Consider the following 25,909-nt stretch of genomic DNA (forward strand, 5'->3'; position numbering starts at 1 on the left):
CTTCCCCCTAAAATTCCATATCCCAGGTACCTCTAGAACTTTCCTTCTTGCTGTCTATCTACATGTGTACCACAAGCAAGTCCACGCCCTTCATGTTTACACCGTCAGTGTCAAGTTTTACCTGGAATTAAAGATGAATCTGTTTCCGGTCTCTCAGCCCACTTTGTGTCCCTCAAACTACGTTTCCACACAGCAGCTGGAGTGAGTTTTTAACACACCCACCTCAGTAGGATCTGGACACTGCCTCAGCATGAACATCATGCTCCTCCTCATGGGTTAGAATGTTGCCGTGCTCTGCAGCTCTACTACGCCCACCCACGCCTCAGGACAACCTCTCAGTCTGATGCATTGATTTTATCCTTAACTATTTTCTGTCTTGAAAACCCTGCACACATCACTTGGCTGGTCCTTTAGTTATCATATTAGATGACACTTCCTCTAACAACCCCTAAATCCAGAGACACTCTCTGTTTTCTTTGCCTAGATTTATTTTCCTTTGGGGAGCTTGCCAAAAATCTGTGTTCATTGACGTCGTAGTACATCACTGCTCTAGACTTTCCAGTGTGCTAAGTTTCACAGTAGCAGGGAGGATTGCTAGATTGTTTTCTCTTTTCTCTTCTCTTTTCTCCTTTCCTATTTTATCCTCAGCTATTATATACCTGTATCCATCTGCAGTTAGGTGAGGAGCCAAGAAGATGCTCAGGGTGTGGAATGCAGGAAACCTCCATAGCGGCTTCAAACAGTGCTATTTTCCATTTCCAACTATCTACGGTTCTGGTAAATCCAGGAATTTATTCAGGAACTTGTGGGACAGAGAAAGACTCTGGTTCCCAGTTGAGGAGGTTTGAAACCCTAGTGACCCTGACTCCCAGGAAACCGGGCCCTTTACTAGCCGGAGCCCTCCATAGGTTTGTGACCATCAGTCATGTAAGGGCAATGCCCCAAGCCCCTTCACAGGTAGAGGATGTGACCACAGGTATCTAAAGGCCAAGAGGCTTAGCCAATCACCTTTTCTTCTCAGACACTCCTCCCTGCAAAAGGTATTTAATCTCAGGCTCACTCTGAGAAGTGGGGTACGGTTTTACTCGTCCACTTTCTGCTGTGACAATAAACGCCTTGAAACCATGGTCTGACTGCCTCTTTTATCGGGATCTGTGGTGGAGAGCCAGAGAGAAGGCCTTACCTACAGAGCAGCTATCTAATCTCCAGAAGAAAGTCTCCCTTTGCTCCCTGTGGCACCCATCACTAAGCTCAAGCCTTCCACAGCCAAGCCAAGGACTACTCCCCCAGCAGGACCAGCCAAGGCATCCTCCTTCTTTCCCCCCTCAGTCCCTGGCTAGATCCCACCCTGCTGGCCCTCACTCTGTTCTCAGGTTCTCAGCTCTTCTGTGGCATCCCAGCCGTGCCTGGATGCCCAAGAGCCTGAGAACCCCTGGCCTCCTTGCAGGCCCCGGGACTCCCAAGCCGACTCTGGCTGTGTCCCTATTACTGGAGTGGTGTCCTGGTATCCCGAGGCTTCTCACAGCCTGATACCCACCCGGCAGCAGCGTGGGATAAACTTGGTCAAACTCCCCATGTCCTGCCTCCCCAAGCGGCCCAAGTCCTGTGGCAGAACAGACATAGGACCCTACCATTAATCCTATAGGAACCATCAAAACATCATGTAAATTCACCCAGAATAGCTCATCACACATGACCTCCAAACTCCCACCGAGGGCACAAGAAATCTATTTCACCACTTTCACCACAGACCAGCCAGAGGCTGCACATGGTCACCACCCACTTTGTAGCAGTTGGATCTAGTATAGCTGAGCGAGGAAGCAGGAAAATGGACAGGAAGCTTCAGTTTCTACAGAGGACGGATCTGCCTCTGGAAAGAGCTCTGTCGATTGTGAATTCAGCCAAAGTCTCCCAAGAGGATGGGGACATGGTATTCTAAAGGAGCGAGCACAAAGACGCTTCCTGAGCATGCCAACGACAAAGTAAATGCAAATAGATTAACTATACACTAGAATGGTGTGGAGAGAATGAAATAGTCTTAAGCAAAAGTCATCAGCCATGCTCCTGGCACCAGTCTTTTTTTTTTTTTTTTTTTTTTTTGGAGCTGGGGACCGAACCCAGGGCCTTGCGCTTGCTAGGCAAGCGCTCTACCACTGAGCTAAATCCCCAACCCTGTGGCACCAGTCTTAATAGTCGACGTTCATAGTGACCTTCTAGTTGTCACTAGTTTCTTCTGTTGGGTACATTCCAATGATCTTGTTGGATCAAGACAAAGGACTGTGGCTGAAGTACAAAGGTAAAGTCCATGCCTGGCCTATACAAGGCCCTGGGCCCAATTCTTAGCACTAACAGAATGTTTTAAAAATAATTTGAGTAGCAATGGTCCCTGAGCTGCCCAGCTCCCTGTTCCCAGAGCTTCCCACCCTTGCAGAGCTTCTGCACCTTCTAGGTCAAGTTTTGCCTTAAGAAAGCCTTACCACACGAGAGGCGTGCCTTTTCTTAGCATCTTGGACATGGGGTAACATCATATGCAGCAGAGATAGAAAGAGCAGAGAGTTCTGATCTCGGGTCTGTTTTACATAAGCTCTGGGAGGCTCTATGTTCTTCTCTGTGAAAGGGACACGTTTTCACTCCATGAGGTGCTGTGGACAGTCAAGAAACCAGAGCATGAAGGGCTGTGGAGATGGCTCAGCTGGTAAAGGGTCTGCCAGGCAAGCATGGAGTCATGAGTTCAATTCCCAGAACCTATATAAATAAATCTGGGCATGGCAGACTTCTGACTCCTAGCTGGGGGAGGCAGACCCATGGTTCCTTGGAGCCTGCTGGTTATCCAGCTTAACCTAACTAACAGATTTCAGGCCTCATCTCCAAAACAAGATGGATGAGACTCTAGGAGCCTGACCTCTGGCTGATTCATGTATGTGCTCACATGTGTCATGTGCGGATACCCATATTAATATGCATGCCCCCACAATACACATTCCTCTCCAGAAGACACAACGGAAACCAAGGCATGGGACTGATTAGCACGGCCTAGAAACGGGAAGACTGAGTCCAGGAAAACCTTAACAACAAAGGTGCTAGGAGTCACTCTACCAAATGTCTGCTTCCTCTGAACAGAGATGGGCAGTGGAACTGGACCATGGCAGAGTTCATGCTCCTGAGTGGAGAAGCTGTGGACTTCAGTTTGCCTTTGCTTCGCCAGGCTTTGTGGGTTGTGAAAGCTCTTCATGTGAAACTGTTCTTCATGCTCAACCCCCTATATTTAGGTCAAGTCAAAGAGAGAAGGTGCTATGTGGCCCAGGAGGAGGCTTTTTGGTAGAGAGCGGTCAGAAGGTCCCTCGCTTGTGACAGTGCCACATGGTATGTATGAACGTAAAACTTTTAAGTGGTAGATCACAGTAGGAAGATGTCAAGACACTGGGGGAGAAGAATCTTTGGTGGGATTTCCTGACCCTGATCCCTCTTCTTTCTACTTCCTGGCCGCCATCTTCTCCCCTCCCTCCAACCCCCAATACTCCTGACAATGCCTTGGACACAGCAAGAGCAACAGGTTAAACAGCATAGCCTGAAGCTTTCGAACCTCAGAGTCAAAACAGACCTTTCTTCTGCACAAGTTGATTACTTCGGGTATTTTGCGATAGTAACAGAAATCTGAGTATCAGTAAGCTTTCTACTCTAACTGTGCAGGTAAAAAAAAAAAACAAAAAACTCGAGTGCAAAATGACTAGCAAGAATACCAGGTTATATCAGCACTTGTTAAATAATAGACATTGTCACTTATATATATCCTGAGATAAACCACAGTCCTGCTTGAGCCCCAATGGGAGAGAGCATACCCAGAAGACTCAGGGATACGCTGATGGTAGCGACCTTGCATACTTATTGAGAGACGCACTGGCTGTGTTCATGGCTTCTACTGTCCACTCATGTGTTTTTCTTTCTTTCTTTTTTTAATCTCGGGGGAAGCTACGACCTACAAAATCATGACTAAACGCCTGCTGACACCCAGGTCAGCATTTTCTCTACCAAAAAAGCCTCCTCCTGGGCCAGCTGATAATGTTAGAATTAGCTACAGTGGGCTCTCTGAATGGCGATCAGAACACAGAATCATCTAATGAGTGTTACCTTTCCTTTCCTGGGTTCTCCTTTGCAGGTGAAGTAGAAGCAGACCGCTGTTCAAACATGAAAACCTTCAAAATGGAGTTGCTAACTAGCCTTCCCCTCTTTGCACTCTGAAAGGCTGCCTACTAGGAAATGAGCTGAGTGGGAGTCCTCTGAGGTCGCTCAAGCTATCACCACATCCCAGGATGCACTAGCATCAGAATCAAACTTACTTCAAAGACCAGCGTCTCATTTGTGGGTCCTGGCGCGTACAGTCGTTCAGGGCGGTTAAAGGGACGCTGGTATTCAAATGTGGTGCCGGCGAAGGTGAAGTCCCCAGGCCAGTCGATGTTCCAGCCCCCTGTGAGGTAATACTTTTGACTGAGGCTTCGAACAGCAAGATAGCTGGAAGAAAGCTCCAACTCCTGAATTTCAATGCTTCGGGCCCCAGCGGGGATAGTGACCACAGGATAATACTCTAAAGGGACAGAGGAGAACATTCTGTGTTTAACGTTGTAGATTGGGGAGTGGTAACTGGACATACAGTGACCCCCCCCAATCCCTGTCCACCTTGGGTTCTGGGGTTCAAACTCATGTTGTTAGCCTTGGTGGCAACTGCCTTTCTCTGATGGGCCATTTTGAGGCCCTTACTCAATAGACTGCTGAGGTACAATGCATAGATGAAACTGCTCATGCAAAGGTCCTAAGAACCTTACCACGTGACCAAAGCTACCACTCATGTCAGGTGAGCTAGGGTTCCATTAGCACAGTCCACTCCCCGTTCAGAGGCAGAAGTGGGACACTGCCAAGTGCATCAAGGGAAAGGCCAGTGGCTCTTACCGTTGGCTTTGTGCTGACTGAGGTACAGGCCTTTATAAAACTTGCAAGTCGAGTTATCGCCTTTGCAAACACCGCATGCATCTGACACTGCCTTAGAGCCAAGTTCATGGTCGCATCCCACAGGCTGTGAGGAGCAGAAGCAGGGTAGAATCAAAGATGAGCAGACCCAGTGGTGAAGACTAACAGACGTGGGGGATAGGAGACTCTGCTAAGGTCAAAGTCAGAGCCTTAAGTCACAACTGGGGTTCAAAGACGTCTTCTGGGACTCTAAATAATACTTCTACTCATTCTTCAAAAAATTTCATCCATGCATATAATGTATGTTGATCATACATAGCCCCCTCCACCTCCAATTCTCCTGGAAATCTCCCATACATCTCCCCCCAACTTCACGCCTTCTTTCTTTTGTATATTATTGTTGTTTTAATCCGCTGGTTCTAATGAGTGCTGATTGTATGCACACAGAAGTGTGGAGTCAATCACTGGGACATGGGCAATCTACTGGTGGTCAACTTCTCCCTAAGGAAAGGGACTCTTCCTCTGCAAGCAAATTGCATGATTGATTTGAGGGCTTAGATTCCAGCTCTTGGAAACCAGAATGAAGAATCATGGGCTATTACCAGATCTCCAGGCCAACTGTATGAATGAAGCATAAAATGATGAGCAGTACACATTCAGACTCCCTCTGTGCATGTGCATATATGTACACACATGTATACATACATGCACACAAGCATAAACAGGCATGTGCTCATTACATGTCTATACATATATAAAACACATACATGAAAAACTACCCATATGCACAAAAATAAACATAGGTGCTTATGTACACACAAACATACATGAAGACATTTGGATGCATACATGCACACACATACACACACACACACACACACACACACACACACACACACACACACCCTGGAAAAGGATGAAATGCTCTTATTAAAGTTTAGGTGCAAGGGAAGGTGAGTCCCCAAAGACATGACCTAAAAAGAAAGGACATCTCTATTCCCGTTGTACATCCGAGGTTCTACTATGTAGTGAATGCGCTTAGTAGACAGGCACTGAGACATTACAGTCATTTCTGTCTTTAATTTTTAGAGCGATGCAAAAGTGACTATTAACTCACACACATTCTCTATGCCTGGAAGTGGCTGAAACAGAAAACGAAGGGCTCTTGCAAAAGTTAGAGAGCGACTCAAAGGTTCACAGCTCAGCGGGATGCTTCGCCCATCCTCCCTAGGTGTATCTTAGGGACTCTCTGAACTGTCCTCACAACACACAAGGAGACGTAAGCCTGATTGCACACCCTGGGGCAGAAAGGCCATCTTACTTCACAAATCCCGTCGATGCAGACATCATTTCTGTGTGGGGAGCAAGGCGTCCCGTCTTTCACCTTGCCAGACATGGCGAAAAAAAACTCAAAGTTCTCAGCCTTGCAGTAGAGTTTACATCGATCTTCCTCTAGAGGCAGAGAGATAAAAGGACAGGATCAAGACTAGCTTGGGGGCAGAACAGTGTGGTCACTGGAGAGAGCAATGACATCTACTTGGATAGCAACTGTGAGCAAAGTAGCATTCTATTATATAGAATATATATATATATATAATTATATAGCATTCTATATCACTTAATTTGTGAGCATTACTGTGTGTGCACACAGAATACCGCATATCTTGCAAAAGACAGATCCCATTTGATCCCACACAAAACCAGTTAAATATTGACACCAAAGAATTGTGGGTTATTTTGTTTTGTTTGAAAGAGAGACTCATTATGCAGCCATGGCTAACCTGGAAGTGCCTATGTAGATCAGGCTGGTCCCAAACTCACAGGCATCAACCTGCCTCTACTCTCAAGCACTGAGATTAAAAGCGTGTGTCACCATACCTGGCTTAGTACCTACGAATTTTATATTCATAGTCGATAGGAATCATAACCATGTACAGAGTTGCTGGGTTGTGAAGACAGTCTCCCTGGACTGTAAATATTCCAGACTTTGTGGTCCCTATAGTTGATGAATGGTGGCAGATAGGTAAAGGGGTATCTTTGTGTCTCAATTAATTTGTTTTTTTTGTTTGTTTGTTTTTTTGGTTTTTTTCCAAACAGTTCAGGTTATAGTCTAATGATTTGGTTTGGGAATAGATCTCCTCAGAAGCTTAGACAGCCTATAAAAAAGGTAAAGACTGACATACTTGGAAAACAAAACCATGTGATCAACACTGTTTATGAAATATATCAAATTGAAATTTTATTGACAGAGGAAGCAAGGAGGCTAATTCTGAAGGCAAAAACAGGACTTTTCGTTGACCATTGAGCCCCTGGGAAATTTCTAGTATCACAGGAAAAAGGAAAAAAAGTATAGTCACAGAGCTCTTGTTATCTGGAAGGAGAGCAAGCCAATGCCTGTGATAGAGAGAGCTGTCCTTGGCCAGCAACTCCAGATGACGTTTCTCACATGGGACCTTCCGTAGGCGACACGGAGCAATATCCCTAACAACAGTTTCACACAGATGTGTAAACAGTTCACAAACAGTCCTGCTTCACAAAACCCCTTCAGTAGAAGGGGAACTTAAAAAACTCACATGCGAGACAAAATATATTACTGTGGTCAAAATACGTAGATGTGTGGGTGGATAAAATGGTTTCCTCTCAATACAGTGCCTTTAGCTTTCAAATAGCAACTTTATTTAATACATTCTAAGTTCTAAAAATGAGATTAAGGAGGAGTTGGATGGTGTGTGTGTGTGTGTGTGTGTGTGTGTCTTCTATGTTAGTTTCAGGAATTGAAAAGCTCTAATAAAAGCTTATTATTTGCTTTGCCTTCTGTCTTTTATTTGTTCCTTTTTTTTTCTAGTATAGATCCCCAGGCACAAGCTTTGCATTTAAAAAAAAATAAAAAAAAGTTTTTTTTTTAAAAAAGTTTACCTCTGGGCTGAAGAGATGGCTCAGAGGTTAAAAGCATTGGCTGCTCTTCCAGAGGTCCTGAGTTCAATTCCCAGCAACCACATGGTGGCTCACAACCATCTGTAACAGCATCTAATGACCTCGTCTGGAGTGTCTGAAGACAGCAACAATGTACTCATATACATAAAATAAATTAATTAATTTAAAAAAGGTTTATGGAACATGGAAAGATCTTCATTCGTGACAAAGCCTTGCCCTGTTCTTTTGGTTTGGCTTTGTTTTTGAGATAGTCCCACTGTGTAGCCTAAGCTGGCTTCTGATCTCTGGTTTATTTTACTTACCTTTTAGCATGAATTCACACAACCTAGAGTTCCCCCGGAAGGAGGAAACCTCAACTTAAGAGTTGCTCAAATCATATTGGCCCATGGTCATGTCTTTAAGAGAGTGTCTTAATTAATGAATGATATGGGAGCCCACTGTGGGCAGCACCATTCCCCAGGCAAGGAGATCTAGGCAATATAAGAAAGCTAGCTGAGCATGAACTAGAGAGAGTCAGTAAGAAGTGTTTCTTTGTGGCTTCTGCTTGAGTTCCTGCCCTGATTTCCCTGGAGTACGGGCTGGGATCTGGAAGTAAAAGATGAAGTGAATCCTCCTCTCCTCTGGGTTTCTTTTGCTAGGGTGTTTATCCCAGTAATGAAAAGCAAATGAGGCCCTATCTGCCTCACCTTGCCAAGGACCAAAATTACTAGCGTGTGCGATTCCATCTGGCCTTCTGTTCTTAAATGGTAGGAATGAGCCAGATTTTCAAAATGGTGGTCGCTCTCCTCTGATCCCAAGTGTCACATGTAGAAGAAAGTGAAAACAAAAAGGCTCAACTGTGCTATCTCATGCTATGGAGACGTTAGAGCCCGAGGCAGCCAATTCTCACGGATCGAGTGACTCAAACTGCACACTCCCGTGTTAGCAAAGTCTGCCATGCAACAGGGAAGATACACCGAAGCCCACAGCATTTCCCAGCTACAGACTTTTCTAGCCTCTGTTTACCACTTAGCAGTCACAGGAGGGCAGACTGCGTTCGTGCTGCATATGGTGAAACAAATCACGTGTGAAGGTCGAAGAACACACAAGAAGTCAAAGGACAGACAGCAAAGAGAAGGACACAGGGTTTCAGGGAAAGAACTATTTATGAAAGACATGGGGTTGTAGGAGTGTGTGTGTGTGTGTGTGTGTGTGTGTGTGTAAGAGAAAATACAGTTTTAGGTGCTGGAATAGAATTTGACCTATCCCATCTGGAGCTGCTGGAGGCTGCTGTATGTCATCTTTCTCTGATCAGTGCTCAACCCCTAACTAAATGCCTATAGCAATAGAGAACTTGTTACTTACACAGGGATCAGGTGCACCCTTTGGACAGCTAATTTCATTCTTCATTCATTCATTCATTCATTCATTCATTCACTTACTTCAAACACTAAAGCTATTAAAGTCAGGTATGGTAGCACACATCTGCCATCCCAGGATAAAGGCTAAAGCAGGAAGACTAGGAGTTCCAGTCTAGCCTGGGCTACAGAGTGATGCCCTGTATCACAAAACAAGTCAACAACAAATCCGTCAAACTAGCCTTGAAGTATGGACTATGTAGCTTTCCTGGGTGCTGTGGATATAAACCATGTGCACGATGCACCAAGATTTCCTCCCTGCGAACCCTAAGTTCTTATGAAAATAATACAGAAGTGAGTAAATGGAGAAACAAACCGATAAAGGAAACTTGAGACTGGAAAGGTGGCTTAGTGGTTAAGAGTGGTAACTGCAAATGGCCAGAGTTCTGTTCTCCACATCCATACGCGGTGGCTCATGGTTGTCTGTAAATCTAGTTCCAAGGGATGTGTACACAGACATATATGTAGGTAAAATATCCATATATGTGATAAAAAATTTAAAAGTAAACTCATGCTAAATTATGAATAAAGCAGGAAAGGCTTCAAAGAATAAAAAAAAAGTCAAAAAAAAAATAATGGTTAGCTTTCTCTGAGAAGCTGAGATCTTAGCACATTCGGAGCGCTTACGTTGACGTGCTCTTTGGAACAGGTTCAAGTAAGCCTAAAACACCTTAGTTTTTATTTTTTTAACTTAGATCCATTTTTTTTTAATAGTAAGCATTCACAGGCCTCCCACTATTGTCTCTGAAGATAGAGCTTTCGAACTATTTCACATTTGCCTCTGTTCGTGACAGTCTTCAGGGATGTGTCAGCACTTCTTGACCAGCCAAAGTGGTACAGTTTAAAGCTGTGCTACCCATTCTTAATAGCAGATGGGCCTGTTCCCTATAGCTCTTTAGGTACAGGAGCTTTCCTGATGCCAACTGACGACATAGGCTTGGTTTTTTTCCCTTTAGAACAGGGACTGCCTTCAATAGTCAAAAATGTCACACTGTCCCCCTTCTGCATGTATGCAACCCAGGGTCCCCCAAATCCTTCCCCAAGAAGTAAGGATGAGCTCTGATAAGTAAGGACAGTACAAAGATGCCAAGAAGCAGATGGAGTCGTGACAGTTTACCGGGCATGGGTAACAGGAAGGATAGCAATGTTTCCATGGGAACCAATACAAATGTTTTGCTAATTTTAGAAAGTCAAATGCATCTAGGCATGGCAGCTCACACATATAATCTTAACACTCGAGAGGCTGAGGCAGGAGGATTGCCAAGAGTTCAAGGTCAATCTGGGTTACATAATATTGAATTCTAGGTTGGTGTCAGCTAAAGAATGATACATCATCTCAAAACACCTCCCTCGTATCTCTTGAAGTCAAAAGCAAGCTACAACTTTCAGTTATAATATATATGAAAAGGTTCTGTATAACTTTTTATTCATTCTCCGTGTGTACAGACATACATCCTTTCCATAAAATTTTTTTCCTGTTTTTCAATAATCTAACATGTCCTTTCCTAAATATGCTGTCTGTGTGGTGTCTATGGTTTCATGAGTCTGGACAATTCATACCAATTTCAGTTAACATCTCTGCGAGACAAAAATCACCAAGCTGTCAACAGTACATTTAGAAATGTAAGTCTATTCCAGACAAACAGATCCTTTTGCTCACAGACAAGAGGTGTCCTCTGGAGGAAAAAAAAAAAAAGACTGTGCAAAAAGAAAGAACGACTATAAAAGTTGATAAAATACTGAGTCAGGACAAGCCTCAGGAATAGAAAATAAACATGGAACTGTGTGGTGAATTTACATACTATCTACGGCGAGCCACGGGAGTGTCACGGTGACCGAGTTACCTTCAACTTTTGTATAGGGTCTCCAACGGTACAACCATCCCCGGAAGGGCTTGTTGTTATACTCTGCACATTGCTGGGCACGGAAATCCAAGCTATTCTCATGACAAGGGTTAATGTTGCACAGCTTGTAGATGCGGCTAGATCCTGGACAGTACTTCCCACCATACTGAGGCCTAAAAACAAAATTCAAGGATTTCAGCACTAAGCACTCCACTCTTGGCCACGTGCAATAATACAAGAAGGGACGACTGAGGGGAGCATCATTGTGCTATGGGCAGTTATGTCTAGTATATTACACAATTGGAAACATATGCCCCATGTCTGGTTTCTTCCTGCTACCATGCAGACATAACTAATCAACCACAGAGCTCCTTTTTGTTTTCACGGAGACTTGATACAGCCTCATGATTGCAATATCATTTTCCTCATACTGGAAGGCAGCTGCTGCTGTGTTTAATTGTAACTAGCACATAAAACCCAACTCATTTCCTATCTCTGACCCAATTTTTATATTCCAGAATTTTAACAACTGATGACAAAACTATCCTTGATACTTCATGAGCCAGGGATTCTGGGGTCACAGATTTTCTCTGCAATGGGTTTTTGTAACCACATACATACACTGTCTGCACTGGCACCAAAAGCTTCAAGTACAGATCCACCCTGTATCTCCAGGCTCCCTATCCTGATTTTCATTATATCCTAAACATCTTGGCGTTCTTATGCACCTGCTGCTATGACAATCACGGTATGTGATCTTGGCGTGGAAGAGAAGATCTCATTTGCTATGGTCTCCAGCCTTGAGCTATCACACTCTGGTTATTTTCTTACACTGGGCTTTTTAGTTCCACTCTGAAAGGGGAGACATGGCCTGGTGGTCACCGGCATAATCACTTTTTAAATTTGGTAGCCTGCGGCTTTCCTGCCAAGCACAAAGAGAAGGGGAGCGTGATTCCCAGAGCTAAGCTCTTAACGTCTTAGTGAGCAAATTCAGATTGGCAAAGACCAGGAGGAAAAATGAAGAAAAGGGGCAACCGTACCATAAATTAGTACCGGTCCCACCAAACGCTAACCACTCAGTGAGCCTACCCTGACCAGAGTACTTGCTTTTCCTCTCCCAACCTATGGCTTTCTCCAAAGCTAATGCTCAACCATGGACTGCTTCATAGAAAATCTACCACCCAGCAGGAAACATAAAAGGAGACTCAAGGTTAATAAATTGATGTGATTAAAATTCTTTGTCCCTGTGCGGACAGGCTTGCTACAGAATATTGCTGGGTTCTATACCACAGCATCTTCCAGTTAAGTCCTCCTGAGATTCCACGGATGAATTTCACAGACACAGAGAGAGTCTCTTGGCCAGAATGACATTTTTATGCTGTTTCGAATGATTCTGGAACAAACGGTTAAACGTGCAGCCCCCTAGGCACTCCATCAGATCTCCCCGGCCTTCTCAAATGCTCATTTAGAAGACCTTAGGTTGTGTTATCACAGCCTTCTTTACAAGGAATATTAAGGCGAGTTCTCAGCTTAAGGCTTTCCCCCTGCGGTTTTAAATGTTGGCTGTACTTGGCCCGCCCACAGTAGGTTTGAATGACCATCCCAGCGTGTAACTTCTCCAATCTGCAGAGCTGCAGTTTGGAGAAGAGGCCTCCGACTCCCAGCTTTCTACTCATCAGACAGACAGAGTGAAGGCTGGGCAGGTGGACTACCCTTGGCATGTCAATGAAGGTTTCACGGTTCAGTGGGACAGCGGGGCCGAACCCCAGACCTCTGGACTCTGTCCCAGACTCTCTTTCTTGTCACTTAGTATCGCATTTATCTGAGCAAGGCGGGCATGTGGGAAACGGAGGCAAGCCACAGGGGAACTGAAAGATCCGGTGAGCAGAGTGGTTAGGGACCCAGTCTTACACAGTGAAGCAGCCATGCACTTAATTTCATGCAGTTTCAGAAACTGGCTTAATGTTCTTGAGACTCATAGGATAAGTTAAACTATAAATATTTTAAAAAGCTCATTTTCTCAAATTACAAGCCACCCTATGCTCTTCTCCGTGACCGGAATGCTTGGATTTCATTTTTCATTATGGGATAGAGTCTGAGTCGTCAAGGTGATGGCTGCCAAGAAGTTCAGATTTCCTATCAAATGTTCCAAGCCAAGCACGTTCTCCTGTAGACATTTACTCTGTCTATTTGAGACCCGCCCTCGAAAGGCAGCACAAGCTAGATTTGAACCCAGAACCTCCCTGCTTATGGCTTCTGAACGATGGGATTGAGGGCCTGCTCTGCTACACCTGGATTTCTGTAGTGTTAGCATGAGGGTGTGGAAAGGCCTAACATCCTGCAGAGTGGTAAGTTCTCTGTGATTACAAACCAGAATAGAGGCAGAAAACAGTCTCAGCACATGACATTGCTTTATAAAGTAGAGCTGTATTTGTTTTTGCACCAGTGAGTGCGACCAGAGATGCTTATAGTATTAGTTGGTTATATGGTTATTAGCACCACTGGGGGATATTGTTAATGCACACATGAGCACACATGTATGTGGTAGGGGACCCTCTATACTTTCATTTACAATCTGTCATATCCATATTCTCTCTCTCTTCTCTTTTCTCCCTCTCTCCCTCCATCTCTCTCTCTCTCTCTCTCTCAGACAAGGCCTCACATATCTCAAGCTTGCTTACACAGCCAAGGATGGAGTTCAGCTGCAGAGCTTCCTAAATCTACCTCCCCAGGGATGCGATTCCAGGTGGGTGCCACCGAGCCTGGCTTGGGCAGTGAGTGGTAGGTGGGAACCGAAGACAGAGGTTTTCATACACGATGTGTTATAGGGTGTGTTTTCCGAAGAAACTGGTGTGCCTTTTAGGGGACCTTGCTGATGTTGATAATTGAACCTGGAAAGTACTGTTTAGAAAAATGGACCCCAGAGCCAATCTGAGGACTATTGGGAAACCCCGGCTTCCTCCCAAACTCCCCTGGCGTGGTGGCACTAAGTGAATGGTCTATAATTCTTTGCTGAGTAGACCTGTGTTTTAGGAAAGTCCTAGAGTGTCTCAGCATGTTGCTGTTAGTCTTTTTGAATGGCATTTATAGGAACATCCCTAGGCTCTGTTACAGCATGATGGTTGGGTAGATAAAGAAGCAAGAGAAATGTCAAAGGGTTAAGAGAAATGTTGGGCCTTAATTCGACTCTGCCATTGTCAGTGTGATACCCAAGCAGGTGCTGATGCTCTCAGTGGAGTCTGTTTTCTCCGTCGGTGGCCCATCTGGGAAATAAAGGGACAAGGTAAGGTTTGAAATGATGTGTCTGGGTCTGGAGAAGTATTTTGAAAGGCTCCTGAGGTGTAGTGGAATGCCACAGAAAACGGGGTGAGGAAGAAATCAAAACACCTGCTACAGACAGACAGAGCAGTCCAACTTCCAGTTTGACGTTGGCTGTTGTAGGATCAGATGGTCTTTAAACCATTATACAGCTAAAAGCCCTGGTGAGTCTACGCATTAGCCTTCCACACTTCATTCCTTTATGAAACAAAACCCATCCTTGGAGGAACCTCGGTAGATGAAATAAGAAACATCTACTGCTTCTCTGTGGGGAGAAAGTGGAACGGGTCAAGCTGAGAGCTGCAGACAGAACCAGAAGGTAGAATTTAGCTGGAAGAGAAAAATAAGTAACTTCAAACTGAAAGAGTGCAAAGAAAATCAGCTTGGCTCTAATAAGTAGAATTAAGAGCTGGGATAGAACAACTCAGTCAACCATCCTTGGATGGGCTGATATCCATTTGGCTTATTTGTGGCTTCACCCTGAGGAAGAGTAGAATGTGCTCCAAGTATCTTTGCTTTCACTGAACATGACAAAACTCCACTGAGTAGAAATAGTCTAGTGATTAATTCTTTCATTAGGAATCTCTAAAACCGAGATAGACTATTTCCACAAGCGGTGATCTATCATAAGGAGAATTCTCCATCCCATAGATATGAGAAAGGTTTTCATTTAAATCCCAGGGGCGTCTTTCCTACACTCTGCTGGCAGGGCTATTAGTTAGGGAATCTCTTTTTTGCTTAGGAAAATATTGAGATTATAAAATGTGGCCATGTACGAAAACCAGACCCAGGAAATATGCTACAAAACCCCAGAGTAACAGAGTACATCTGAACAGGGATTTCTAGGACTTTGGCTGTAGATAAAGTATCAGAAAGTTTCTTTCTATAATGTGGTGTGAATCATGAATGGGTCCCAAGCCTTGCTCCCATTATATTCAGGTACTGAGTCTTAGGAGTCCCGTAAGAGATACATTTTGCTCCTTTTAGGACCGGTGACAATGCCTGAAGACATTCCTGCTTGTTACAACTTGGGGAATAAAGAGATAGAAAGCAATAACACTAAACGGAAAGATGCCGTGGAGGCTGAAGATCCCACGAGGTACAAAAGAAGCCCTGGAGGTGGGGAGCCCTCCCCCTGAGGACTGAGGAGTTCCACCCCCAGCACTCACACCGGGCAGTTCACAGCCCCCTGTAACTGCAGCTTCAGGGGATCAGATGCCTTTATATAGCTTCCGCAGGCACCTGTACACATATGTATCTACACGTACACGCATGTACAACCCCTCCCCCATACACACACTAGGCAGAAAATAGCAAAATAAATCTTAAGCGATCAACTCACAGAGAACTTTGTCTTTTTTTTTTTAAATATCAATAATCCCAGGTCTCAAAAGCTCTGGGTTTACTGGGACTACAGCATTGCTTTAGGCTTATAATCTGATCTATTTTAGAGGCTGAGGGAATCAGACTGCAAATTCAAGGCCAGCCTTGGGTAGGTAAAGAGTTCTCAGTAAGCCAGGGCCTCATCTATAAATACAAAGTTAAAGAGGGTCTGAAAAGGGAGCTAGCTCAGGACTGTGATACTTTATTACTGTGTATAAGCCCCTCTCTGACCCCCCCCCCCCATCAATCCTCAGTCGGGAGGGGAGGGGAGAGAGGAAGGCAGGGTGGCTGGCTCTAGAGTAGATTAAGATATCCTAAGATGCACCACAGGTAACAAATAGAATCTATCTCTAACCTGAACCTTGGATTTGGGGAAAAAGAAACAGAAAAGTTTCTTATCACATTGATTGCTGACTCAGATGAAGGACCGTTTGTCTCTTGACAAAGTTTCCTTTTCTCTCTGATTTCATTACGTGTCTTGATTCTCAGCTCACACAACATTTCTGCTGTGCTTAAGGCCTGCCAGCCCTCTTGCAGAGCTCTTAATAGCCCTCCACTGGACTGCTGTTTGTGCTGTCTTGACCCCATGTTCATATTCAAGGACTCTGGGCAAAGCGAGAGCAAGTTTGCTGGTGGCTTCACAGCCAGCATCGTAAGGTTGGGGTGTGGGGCCAGGGTGCTGGGCTCCACAGCTGGTGTTCTAAACTTCTGTGGCTGCTATCCCTCAAACTGGGTGGTAAAATTAACACTCCTCAGGGCATTGTACTCTCTCCAGGGTGATGCCAGGGATGCCTCTGCAGCTGCCACCTCCTCTATGGGGTGGTTACATGTGACCCTGTCATCCTAGGAAGGTTGAGGTGAGGACTGTGGGCACCATATGGGCCTTGGAATCTTTTTTTGCCTATTGGGTGTTTCTTGTCTTTCAGATCAATTGGTGTCTGCCTGTCTGTCTCTGTGTCTATATCCATCTGTCTGCACTCAATATAACAGCTCACTTTGTCTCTATGTCTGTTGCTGTCTCTCTTTTTCTGTCTTTCTGCCTGTCTCTCTCTCTCTCATTATATCACTGTGTTTCTCTGTCTCCCTGTCTCTGTCTGTTTTTCTTCTCTCAATATAAGAGCTCACTATGCTATGTCCCCCACCTCAGTATAATGTTTCACTGTGCTGCCCAGATTAGCCTTAATCCTCCTGGTTCAGCCTCCTGTGTGCTGAGATTATAGGCATACGCCACCATCCCAGGCATTAGAGGGAATTTATAGACACTATTCCTGATTCCTCCAAATCTGAGATAGACCTAATATCTCATTTTGTACACAACACAAGCTTAGAGTTCTGTGACTTTCCCAAAGTCACATAGCTAGAAAAGGACCAATGACATTTCTGGGGTCTTTGTACCTCTAGAGCCTCAAACCTTTCTACCAGGACAAAGAGAAGTCTTCTTCTCACATGTGAGTCAGAGTCCCTCCAAGTTACTAAAGTGTTCTTGTGTCTTCCCAGGCTCAGGCCCCATAATGAACAAACCACAGTGTTCCTAAAGATGACCACAGGCCAATTTTACCTCATGACTGCATGCTCTAATTAGTTCTCACAGTAGCTTTTTGTTTTACTTTTAAATAAAATTAAAAATTGTCATCAATATTTGGAAATCTCACATGTACGAACGTGTGTTTTTGTTTCTGGTATCTTTTGAGAAGTCAGACAAGGTATTAGAGCTTACCGACAGGAATTAGAGCTTACCCTGCAAGGTCAAAATCATAACACGTTCTGAGTTCATCTGTCGGAGAAACACACATTCTACCCACCAAGCTGCCAGCTGTACAATAACTCAGGTATTCGATTCCAGGACTGCAGGGTCTTGGCTCAAATTAAGAAAAGAAGCTCAGCGAGCGATTGGAATCTTCAATCGTCTTATTTACACACAGAGAGACTCCACTACTAATGTATTCTAAATACATCACACCCCTCGCCTCTTCCCACACCACTTCCCAGTACACACAGCCTTCATTCATAAACAGTAAAACCTTGGCTGTTAGCTTCGAACTGGAAGGAAGGAAAAAAGTCCCACTCAAAAGCCAAATCTTTCTGGAGCCTTACTTGGGGTTACTACAGTGTCTCTCCTGGTACTTGACTCCTCCACCGCATGTTCGAGAACATTCTGACCACTTCGACCAGGCAGACCACTGGCCGTGGATGGGCCGGGGCCCGAGATCTCCAAGCCTTACACATTGGCCTTGCCGACACCACTGCAAAAGAACACGCAACACGGTTCCTGTCAGAGGCTACCTGGGAAAGTCCGGGAGAGGTAAATAGCTAAACAATCCAAAAGGGATATGGAGTCTGGGAAGGCAGGAGGGACAGACAGTGTGTGACGCTGTGACATAGCCCTTTGCTGTGTTTTATGGACACTCAGTGACTCATGGCTGTTTGCAGCGTTTTCAAAGCTTCCGCCAGAGCAGTGGTTCTCAACCTGTGGGTCGCGACCCCCACAGGGATCACAATTCAGACACCCTGCATGTCAGATATTCTTACTATAATTCACTGAAGTGATAAAGTAGCAATGAAATAATGTTATGGCAGGGGGTCACCACAGCACGAGGAACTGCATTAAAGAGGCCATAGCATTAGAAAGGTTGAAAGAACCACCATCCTTAGAGAAAAGTGGCATTCCCCATCCTCATGCAGAAAAGAACTGTCTACATAGAGAAAACATACAGATAAGATTCTATACAGTGGTCCAAGTATTCGGACTCCTTTGTCCCTTGGAGACAGTGCTACTTATGGAACAACTGTAATGCATCCAAGACTTGATCACTGTGATGATTCCACTATCAAAGCTGAGGCGAGTCATAGCTAACGTGTGCTTTTACCCTATTCCAACTGCTGCACACTTATCTCGTGAAATTAGCGACTTTCTGTCCAAACAAATTGCATTCACAGAAGGTGCCCATTTCAGACCCTCTGATAACTGGCGATCTTCAGCGTCCTAGATAGATTATTTTTCTGAGGCTTTCATTTGGCTGAGAGCCACACAGCTGGGCTAAGGATTCAGTTCTCCTAGCCTCCAATGTTACTTGTGCTTTTGCAGGAAATTCCGGTTTTGCTGCTGTCACGTCCTTCTTCCTCTCTCTCTCTGCTCCTCCTCTAGGGCTTGCGTTTGTCTCTGGTTGTATTGCTTTATTTTTCCTTGATGTGTTTTCACTTGGAGCTAAGTCCTGGGGGACTTAGCATAACTGCACACATTCCTGAGAAACCTTTGCACTTCTATCCAAAGGGCTGGGATTTAGGGATTGTCTGGTTTTGCTGAGTAGTGGGGTTCAGTCGCAGAATTAAAGGGAGCCTGGCCTGTTATCTTCTGGTTCTCCCCTTTTCCCTGCATGACTGTCCACTCTGTGGCTTTGTTGACAGTGAGTTTTGTCTTGGTTCTATTTTATTTTTCCTTTCTTAAAATTCTTGTCATGGGCAGAATTTTTGTTGTAAGCTTTTTCTTTTGTCTGGGTTAACTGCCATTTCAGAGTCTGGGATTACATAATACTCTGGGGAACCAGTCGCTCATCTGAGGGTTTTGGCTACTGTCACCACACATCTTTCTCACTGGGAGTCACGGGACCTTTACTGGGCTGACATTGGGCAAGAAGCAGTGGCCCATGGTTCCATTAGCATCAGCAGCCACCACAGAAAACCAAGTTGCTCTGGTATCCTAAGGACAGTAAGGGACCAGTACACACCAGGTCTTCTGGAACCCTTCCAAGCATTGAGGAATTAAAGCATTGGGAAGTTAGTAGGCAAATGCTGACTTGCTCAGTCACACAGGGACACAAATATAACACACATCACAGAGTCTAGATTTCATACCTACATAGGACTCGTTCTGCTTCTTATAACCAAAAAAATTACCAGCCAATGGCCCTCAATTTTAATCTAATTTCTTAGTTGGAAATGTGTTCCTTTATTTCCATGTCAATCAATGAATGAGCTGTGCAGCCATGGTCTCAGTATTCACCTGGTCCCAGGTCAGGCTGCTGGCAGACTGCCTTCCTATGTGTTTGTAATCTGTGCAACAAATGGGACTTTACAGAAATCTATGTATGGATGCAAATAACATGCATGCATACATAAAATTCTACCTACAAGATGTAAATATTAAATAGGTACCCATGTAATCCTATCACACACATATCCCTAGTGTTTCTTAAATATTCAATATTACTGAGTAGCTAAGGTTTGCACTGTACCTTTTAAAATGAACTATGAACTTGCTACATAACCTAGGCTGACCTCAAACTCATGGAGATCCTTTTGTCTCAGTGTTTTGAATGCTGGGATTACAGAATGAGCGCCAGTGACCTGTCTGAATATCTTAGAGTATAACAACTTTCCTCTTTCGTCTTCCTCTTCCTCTTCTTTTCTTTTCCTCTTCTTCCTCCTCCTCCTTGATAAAACTTTTCAAATGATTTATTTATTTTATTTTATGTGCACTGGTGTTCAGCCTGCTTTTGTGGTGTGTGTGTGTGTGTGTGTGTGTGTGTGTGTGTGTGTGGTGTTATATTCCATGGAACTGGAGAAACAGACAGTTATAAGCTGCCATGTGGGCGATGGGAATTGAATCTGAGTCCCTTGGAAGAGCAGCCAGTGCTCTTAACCACTGAGCCATCGCTCCATCCTCACGACCTTCCTCTTTCTTGCATACACTACTTGAGATGGAAGTACTTGGCTTTCCCCCATTTTAGTTTTATGTGTCTCTGCTCTGCCTCCATTTCTGCACCCTCTCAAAGGCCTCTCCAATTTAAACTCCCGTGTCCACTTGGGTGCATGTACTCATTACGGTTCACTTGACGTCCATTCTGAATTCTAAGCAGCGTTCCTTCACTGAGTGGTAGGTAGCAGCTAGTGCTTGAGGAGGAGATGTCTGAAGGCCAGAAACAGCTGATGGCCTCTGATGCGGGCTGACTTCTCAGTGTGTCTCATTTCTATACCTTCAGAGCCTTATCCTGATCCTCGGTACTCAATAGTTACCATTGAAATCACTTTGAATTACCAGTTCTGTTTTAGAAAAGTGAATGACAGAGATCAGCAAATGTTAACCTCATTGCAAATGTGCAACCTCAGCACATGTTAAACGTCTAGTACGGTCTTTCAAATGGACTTGCTAAATCTGCTTCAAGTATTTCTACGTCAAGGGCACCTTTCCTGCCATACCCTCCTAGGAAAAGGAAGCCAATAGAAATAAGTATGAAAGGTTGCATAGACAGTCATTTCTGTTACTCATGGGAGCACCTGTCCTCTGGGGCCCTCTCATAGGACATGGAGTTTAGCCCCCAAATAGAATACAGTGAAGCCTATCAGTTGGGTGACATAGAGATACTTAAGACACAAGGCCCCATCTAAAAAGGAGAAACACAAATAAAAATATCTACAGAAAAGAGAGTGAGTGGCTTAGATTGGAATTCCATTTTATAGTCCTCTCTTGGTGATGCTGGTTACTTTAAAGGGAAGCTAGAAGGGGAAAAAAAAAAAAGAATAAAAGCAGCCAAGAAAACGTGTCATGCTATGGCTATAGTTTTATGACCTCAGCCCCATGCCAGAGCTACAGACCAACAAGTGCACACAGTTACCATGCTCAAGCCACAGACGGTCCCCTCGGCTGCAGGCATGAACTTGGTTTCACATCTGTGGCCCACGCGGTGGCACCAGAGCGACTTGCAAATGTCCTGCAAGGAAGAGAAATAAAATGAGTGCGGGTGAGACCGATAACGCACACGAGAGGGGCAAACAGTCAAAGCTTTGGGGAACAGTATTTTATTAGGAGATGAACGTGATCAAACAAACTCCTCAGGAAGCATAGGCAGGGTAAGTTGGTGACAGTAAAGCAATTTGTTGCAGTAGGTAGATGACGTATCTGGGGAACATGTGTGTTCATGTATGTTTGGTGATTGGGGTTTGGACTAAGAGGTGGGTGATGTGTGTGTGTGTGTGTGTGTGTGTGTGTGTGTGTGTGTGTGTGTGTGTGTTGTGCATACACATGTGGAGATCAGACAACTTGCAAGCGTCAGTTCTCTCCTTCTACTATGTGAGTCCTGACAACCAAATCCAGGTCATTGGGCTTAGTGGCAGCATCTTTAACCTCCCGGCCATCTCACTGGGCCTGAGGTCTATTTTCTGATGACAGTGACAACATCCTGGGCAGCAGAACACAGGGGAGGAATGAAGCTAATGTGAGTCGGGCCATGTCTCCAATATGTTTTAGAATTGCCACCAGTCACAGGTCCACTTTTCTCTAGCTGTCAGTCTAAAAGTTATCAGACTATCACCAGATTCCCACAGAGGTATTCTTATGGACAAATGAGACACCACTCCATAGTCAGGGACCATTCAGCTCCTAATGTATTGGCTATTACTGTCACCATCATCGCCACGTTTTTAACCTTGTGACTTTCCAGTATCACTGCGATCTAATTCTGACATGAGACCTATGAGATAATTTAAAGGGTTTTGAGGCAGCCTCTCAACAAAAGGAATCAGGGTTTCCATCCACATGGGCTTCTATAGCAAGGTACTCTCAAGTTGAAGGCAGTTTTTGAGCAAGAGATGTGAGGAGTCTAGTTTGAACTGGAGGAGTCTCCATGGAAACAGTCCCAGTCAGTCCTATGGACCTGGGCTAGAAGCATCCATCTGTGTAGACCAAAGGTCATTTTGCCAGTGAGCTTCTTCAAACCTAGTGTCAGTCCAAGCCATAACATTGAAGACTAAATAGGTTACAGCCAATGGAGAGCCGTGACCCATACCTGTGTAGCGGCCATCAAAATGATCCCAGCACAGAGCAAAGAAAAGGAAGAAAGGGAAGGGGGCAGAAGGGGAGGCCGGTCTAGACACCACAGCCAAAGCCAAGCCACAGGGCTGAGACAAAGGGCAGCTGGAGAAGAGCAGGCAAAACACGGGGATTCCAGAGTGAAAGGAGACAGGCTGTATGGACATGTTATTTCCCCTGTGGTGAAGTGCAGAAGTCGAACGTAATTATAGCCGACGACATGCTTTAACGACCGCAAAAACCCTCTGAGAAAACTCCCTTTCAAAGTAAACAAGAAATGGGAGCTTGCACTTTTTTTTTTCCTTCTGCTGGTACCTCCCCGTCTCTCCCCCTCCAGCCTCTCCAGTATATTCTACTTTGTCTTATCTATAATTACCTGGACTTAAGTCATAATTTAAGAGAAAGAGAAATAACCACAGAGACCCTAAGGTTTCATGTTGCCTGGATATGATCCCCCCGCCCCCACCTCAACAAGACCACATACTTAAGCCGTGCTGGCAGTGCTGGGTCCCATCATTTGCTGACCCGTGTTCTCTGGTTATATTCCTCAGGACAAGTTCCTTCTAGTAAACTATGACACGCTGAGAATGTTTCAAAGCTTCTGAAAGCTCAAGTTCTATAGGTTGTATAGACATCCAGCTGTTCACCAGTCCCTCTTAAGCTCAGTGATCATGGTGACTGTCCCTTCAAAATACTTCCTGAATCCAAACAATTGTTCCCACACCCGTTGCTGCCACCCTGTCCCCCGTCACTTTGCGTGTGTCTTTACGCCACACCTTTTATCAGACAGCCAGTTGTTCTGTTTGCCTCCACTCCTACCCAGTGGATTCACAACAAGACACTACCCAACACAAGGGCCCACAGACAGCTGTATATGAATTTTGCCCTAGTCACATCTCATGCTTTTGAGAGTCAGATATGGTACGTGGGTATCACACTCAATAACAGAGAACAGTCCCATCAATATAGGAATGGCCAGCATTATGAGCTAAAGGGACCCTTCCATGTAAGTCAGCCAGTTCATGCTACTTCTTTGTTCAAATCCCACGATGCTCTCTCAATACACTCAATGTGAATCCAGAGACCTCGTCCCCTTCCACACCAGACACCGAATTGTCTTTATCCCTCCGATCTCATATCTTACAGGTTAACTCTTGCTGTCATGGTTTCATTCCCTTCACTGTGATAAAAACCTCCACCTAAAAGCAGCTTCTAGGGGGAAAGTTGAGTCGTTTAATAACAATTCCAGATTACAGGTCACCCTAGCAGAGAAGTCATAGTATCAGGACATTGAAGCAGCTAGCCCACAATCAAACTGGAGAAAGAACCAATGTACCAATGCTTTCTTGATCTCAGCTAACTTTCTCCTTTCTTATATGCTTCAGGGCTCCCTGACTAGGGAATGGTGCTTCCCAAAGTGGACTGAGTCTTCGTACATCAATTAATAATCAAGCAACCAACATTCCAATATCTATCAGATGTCACATATCTAACCTTCAATTTCAGATTATAGAATTGTACCAAATGGACTCATGGCCTTCTTTTTCAACACGTAGTTCTTAGCTCTCTATGTTTCTGTGTATGGTTAATTTTTTAAATAAAATAAACAAACGTACCAGTCTGTTTTCAGTCACTGTCCTAAAGACAATTGAAGGTTGCTTTCCAGTCTTTGACTCTTGTCAAGTGAGCAGTAGCTAAGAACACTACTGACTAAATCACTTTTGTTCTAAATATCTACTATGATTTCTCTCAGACAAAACATTTGGAGGGGATTTTTCTGGATCCAAGGATAAATAAAGATATGTGTATAAAGATATATTTATTCCTACATAAATCAGTGGTTACTTTCCTCATTGTTCAGAAAGTTAATTCAAATGTATATAATTAAGAATTCAATCCAGGTTGACTCAGAAGCCAGAGTTTCACTGTTTTCTTTTTTATTGGTAATCTTCTACCTGTGATCTTAGATTGGTTCACTTCAATGGCCTTACTGTTGAGTTCAAGGGGACCAATTATAATGCCATAGATTTTTCTAGCAGTATATTAATGAAACACTGGATTCAGACAAGGAGAGAGCTAGAAAGACAAACAAACAAACAATTACAGACTAAGAAGAATTAGAGTATGGCTGCAATCTGTGGCCAGCTGGTCTGCAACACAATCTAGTGTTAAACTAACTATACCTCCTCTTTTTGCAGATTAGAGGAGCAAGCCAAACTTCTGTTGGAGGTGAGGTGTCTTTAGAAGATTGTTAGGAAAGAAACGTGTGTAGGGGGATGCCAGGGTGTTGAGGTGGGAGCGGGTGGGTGGGAGTGGGAGCATCTTCATAGAAGTAGTGGGATGGGGAAAAGGGGGATGGGAGAAGGAGGAAAGGGGATAACATTTGAAATATAAATACGTAAAATATCAACTAAATAAATAAAAAGAAAGAAAAAAAGAAATATGGCTTCTTTAGCCAAGTGGCACAGACAAGTGATGCTGGGAATGTTTCGTAGTGTGCATTTGCAGATGCCATCACTTTTTGCATGCTCATGTGAATCTGGTACACATAAGAGTGTGTGCATGCTTGAATGTGGAGGGGCACTTGTTTGCATATGCGTTTAGAGTCCAGAGGTCAATGTGGGTATCTTCCTCAACTACATATATTTTTGTTTCGTTGTTTTGTTTTTAAATTGAAACTGGGTCTCCTACTGAAGCTGAATTTCACCAATTCTGCCAGCTTAGCCCAAAGATCCCCATTTGCCTTCTAAGCCTTGGGCTCACAGGCTAGCCGCCATGCTCAGCAACCTGAATTTTAAACGGGTGCCAAGGATCCAACTCTGGTTCTCACACCTTGTTTACTGAGCCATTCCCCCAGCCTGAAACATCTCTTCTATCACATAAATCACCCTGAAGGAGGAGAGAGATAAGGGGAGCAAATTCTACTTTATGCAAATGGGAGCATCAAAAACACTGAACCTCCACCATTGTTTGTTACCAGACCAATTATGTAGAACTTCCTGTCATGTCAGACAAATAGTGAGTAGGTTTTACACCAGCTCAGGCAGGTATATATGATTACAATATAGAACCCCAAGTTCATAATGGTCTATATATATAGGATGGAACCCAGAGGAAATGGTGCTTAAATGATCTTGGGGAGAAAGAAAGGAATATCTTAGACTATATCTTTAGCAGTACAAAATGGTTACATGTTCGTCATATGGAAGGCAGTGCAGTATTCTAGAATGGGAAATCCACAGACAAGGGCTATACATATAAGAGAG

At 44.3% G+C, this 25,909-nt stretch overlaps 1 protein-coding gene across 2 annotated transcripts in view; it reads right to left on the minus strand.

Annotated features, from left to right (window-relative positions):
• The window catches only part of Adamts18 (ADAM metallopeptidase with thrombospondin type 1 motif, 18), a 152,908-nt gene that overhangs the window by 39,520 nt on the left and 87,479 nt on the right, over positions 1-25,909 (minus strand). For both annotated transcript variants that reach the window (XM_087594887.1, NM_001191944.1), the window contains 6 exons: positions 21,451-21,546; positions 17,933-18,081; positions 11,138-11,310; positions 6,284-6,414; positions 4,945-5,068; positions 4,338-4,582 (listed from right to left, as the gene is read on the minus strand). In XM_087594887.1, coding sequence (XP_087451013.1) covers positions 4,338-4,582; positions 4,945-5,068; positions 6,284-6,414; positions 11,138-11,310; positions 17,933-18,081; positions 21,451-21,546 — 918 coding nt within the window. The remainder of the gene's footprint in view (positions 1-4,337; positions 4,583-4,944; positions 5,069-6,283; positions 6,415-11,137; positions 11,311-17,932; positions 18,082-21,450; positions 21,547-25,909) is intronic.

This window comes from Rattus norvegicus, chromosome 19, assembly GCF_021556685.1.
Source record: "Rattus norvegicus strain SHRSP/BbbUtx chromosome 19, alternate assembly SHRSP_T2T, whole genome shotgun sequence".
In the NCBI taxonomy this organism is placed as follows: domain Eukaryota; kingdom Metazoa; phylum Chordata; class Mammalia; order Rodentia; family Muridae; genus Rattus; species Rattus norvegicus.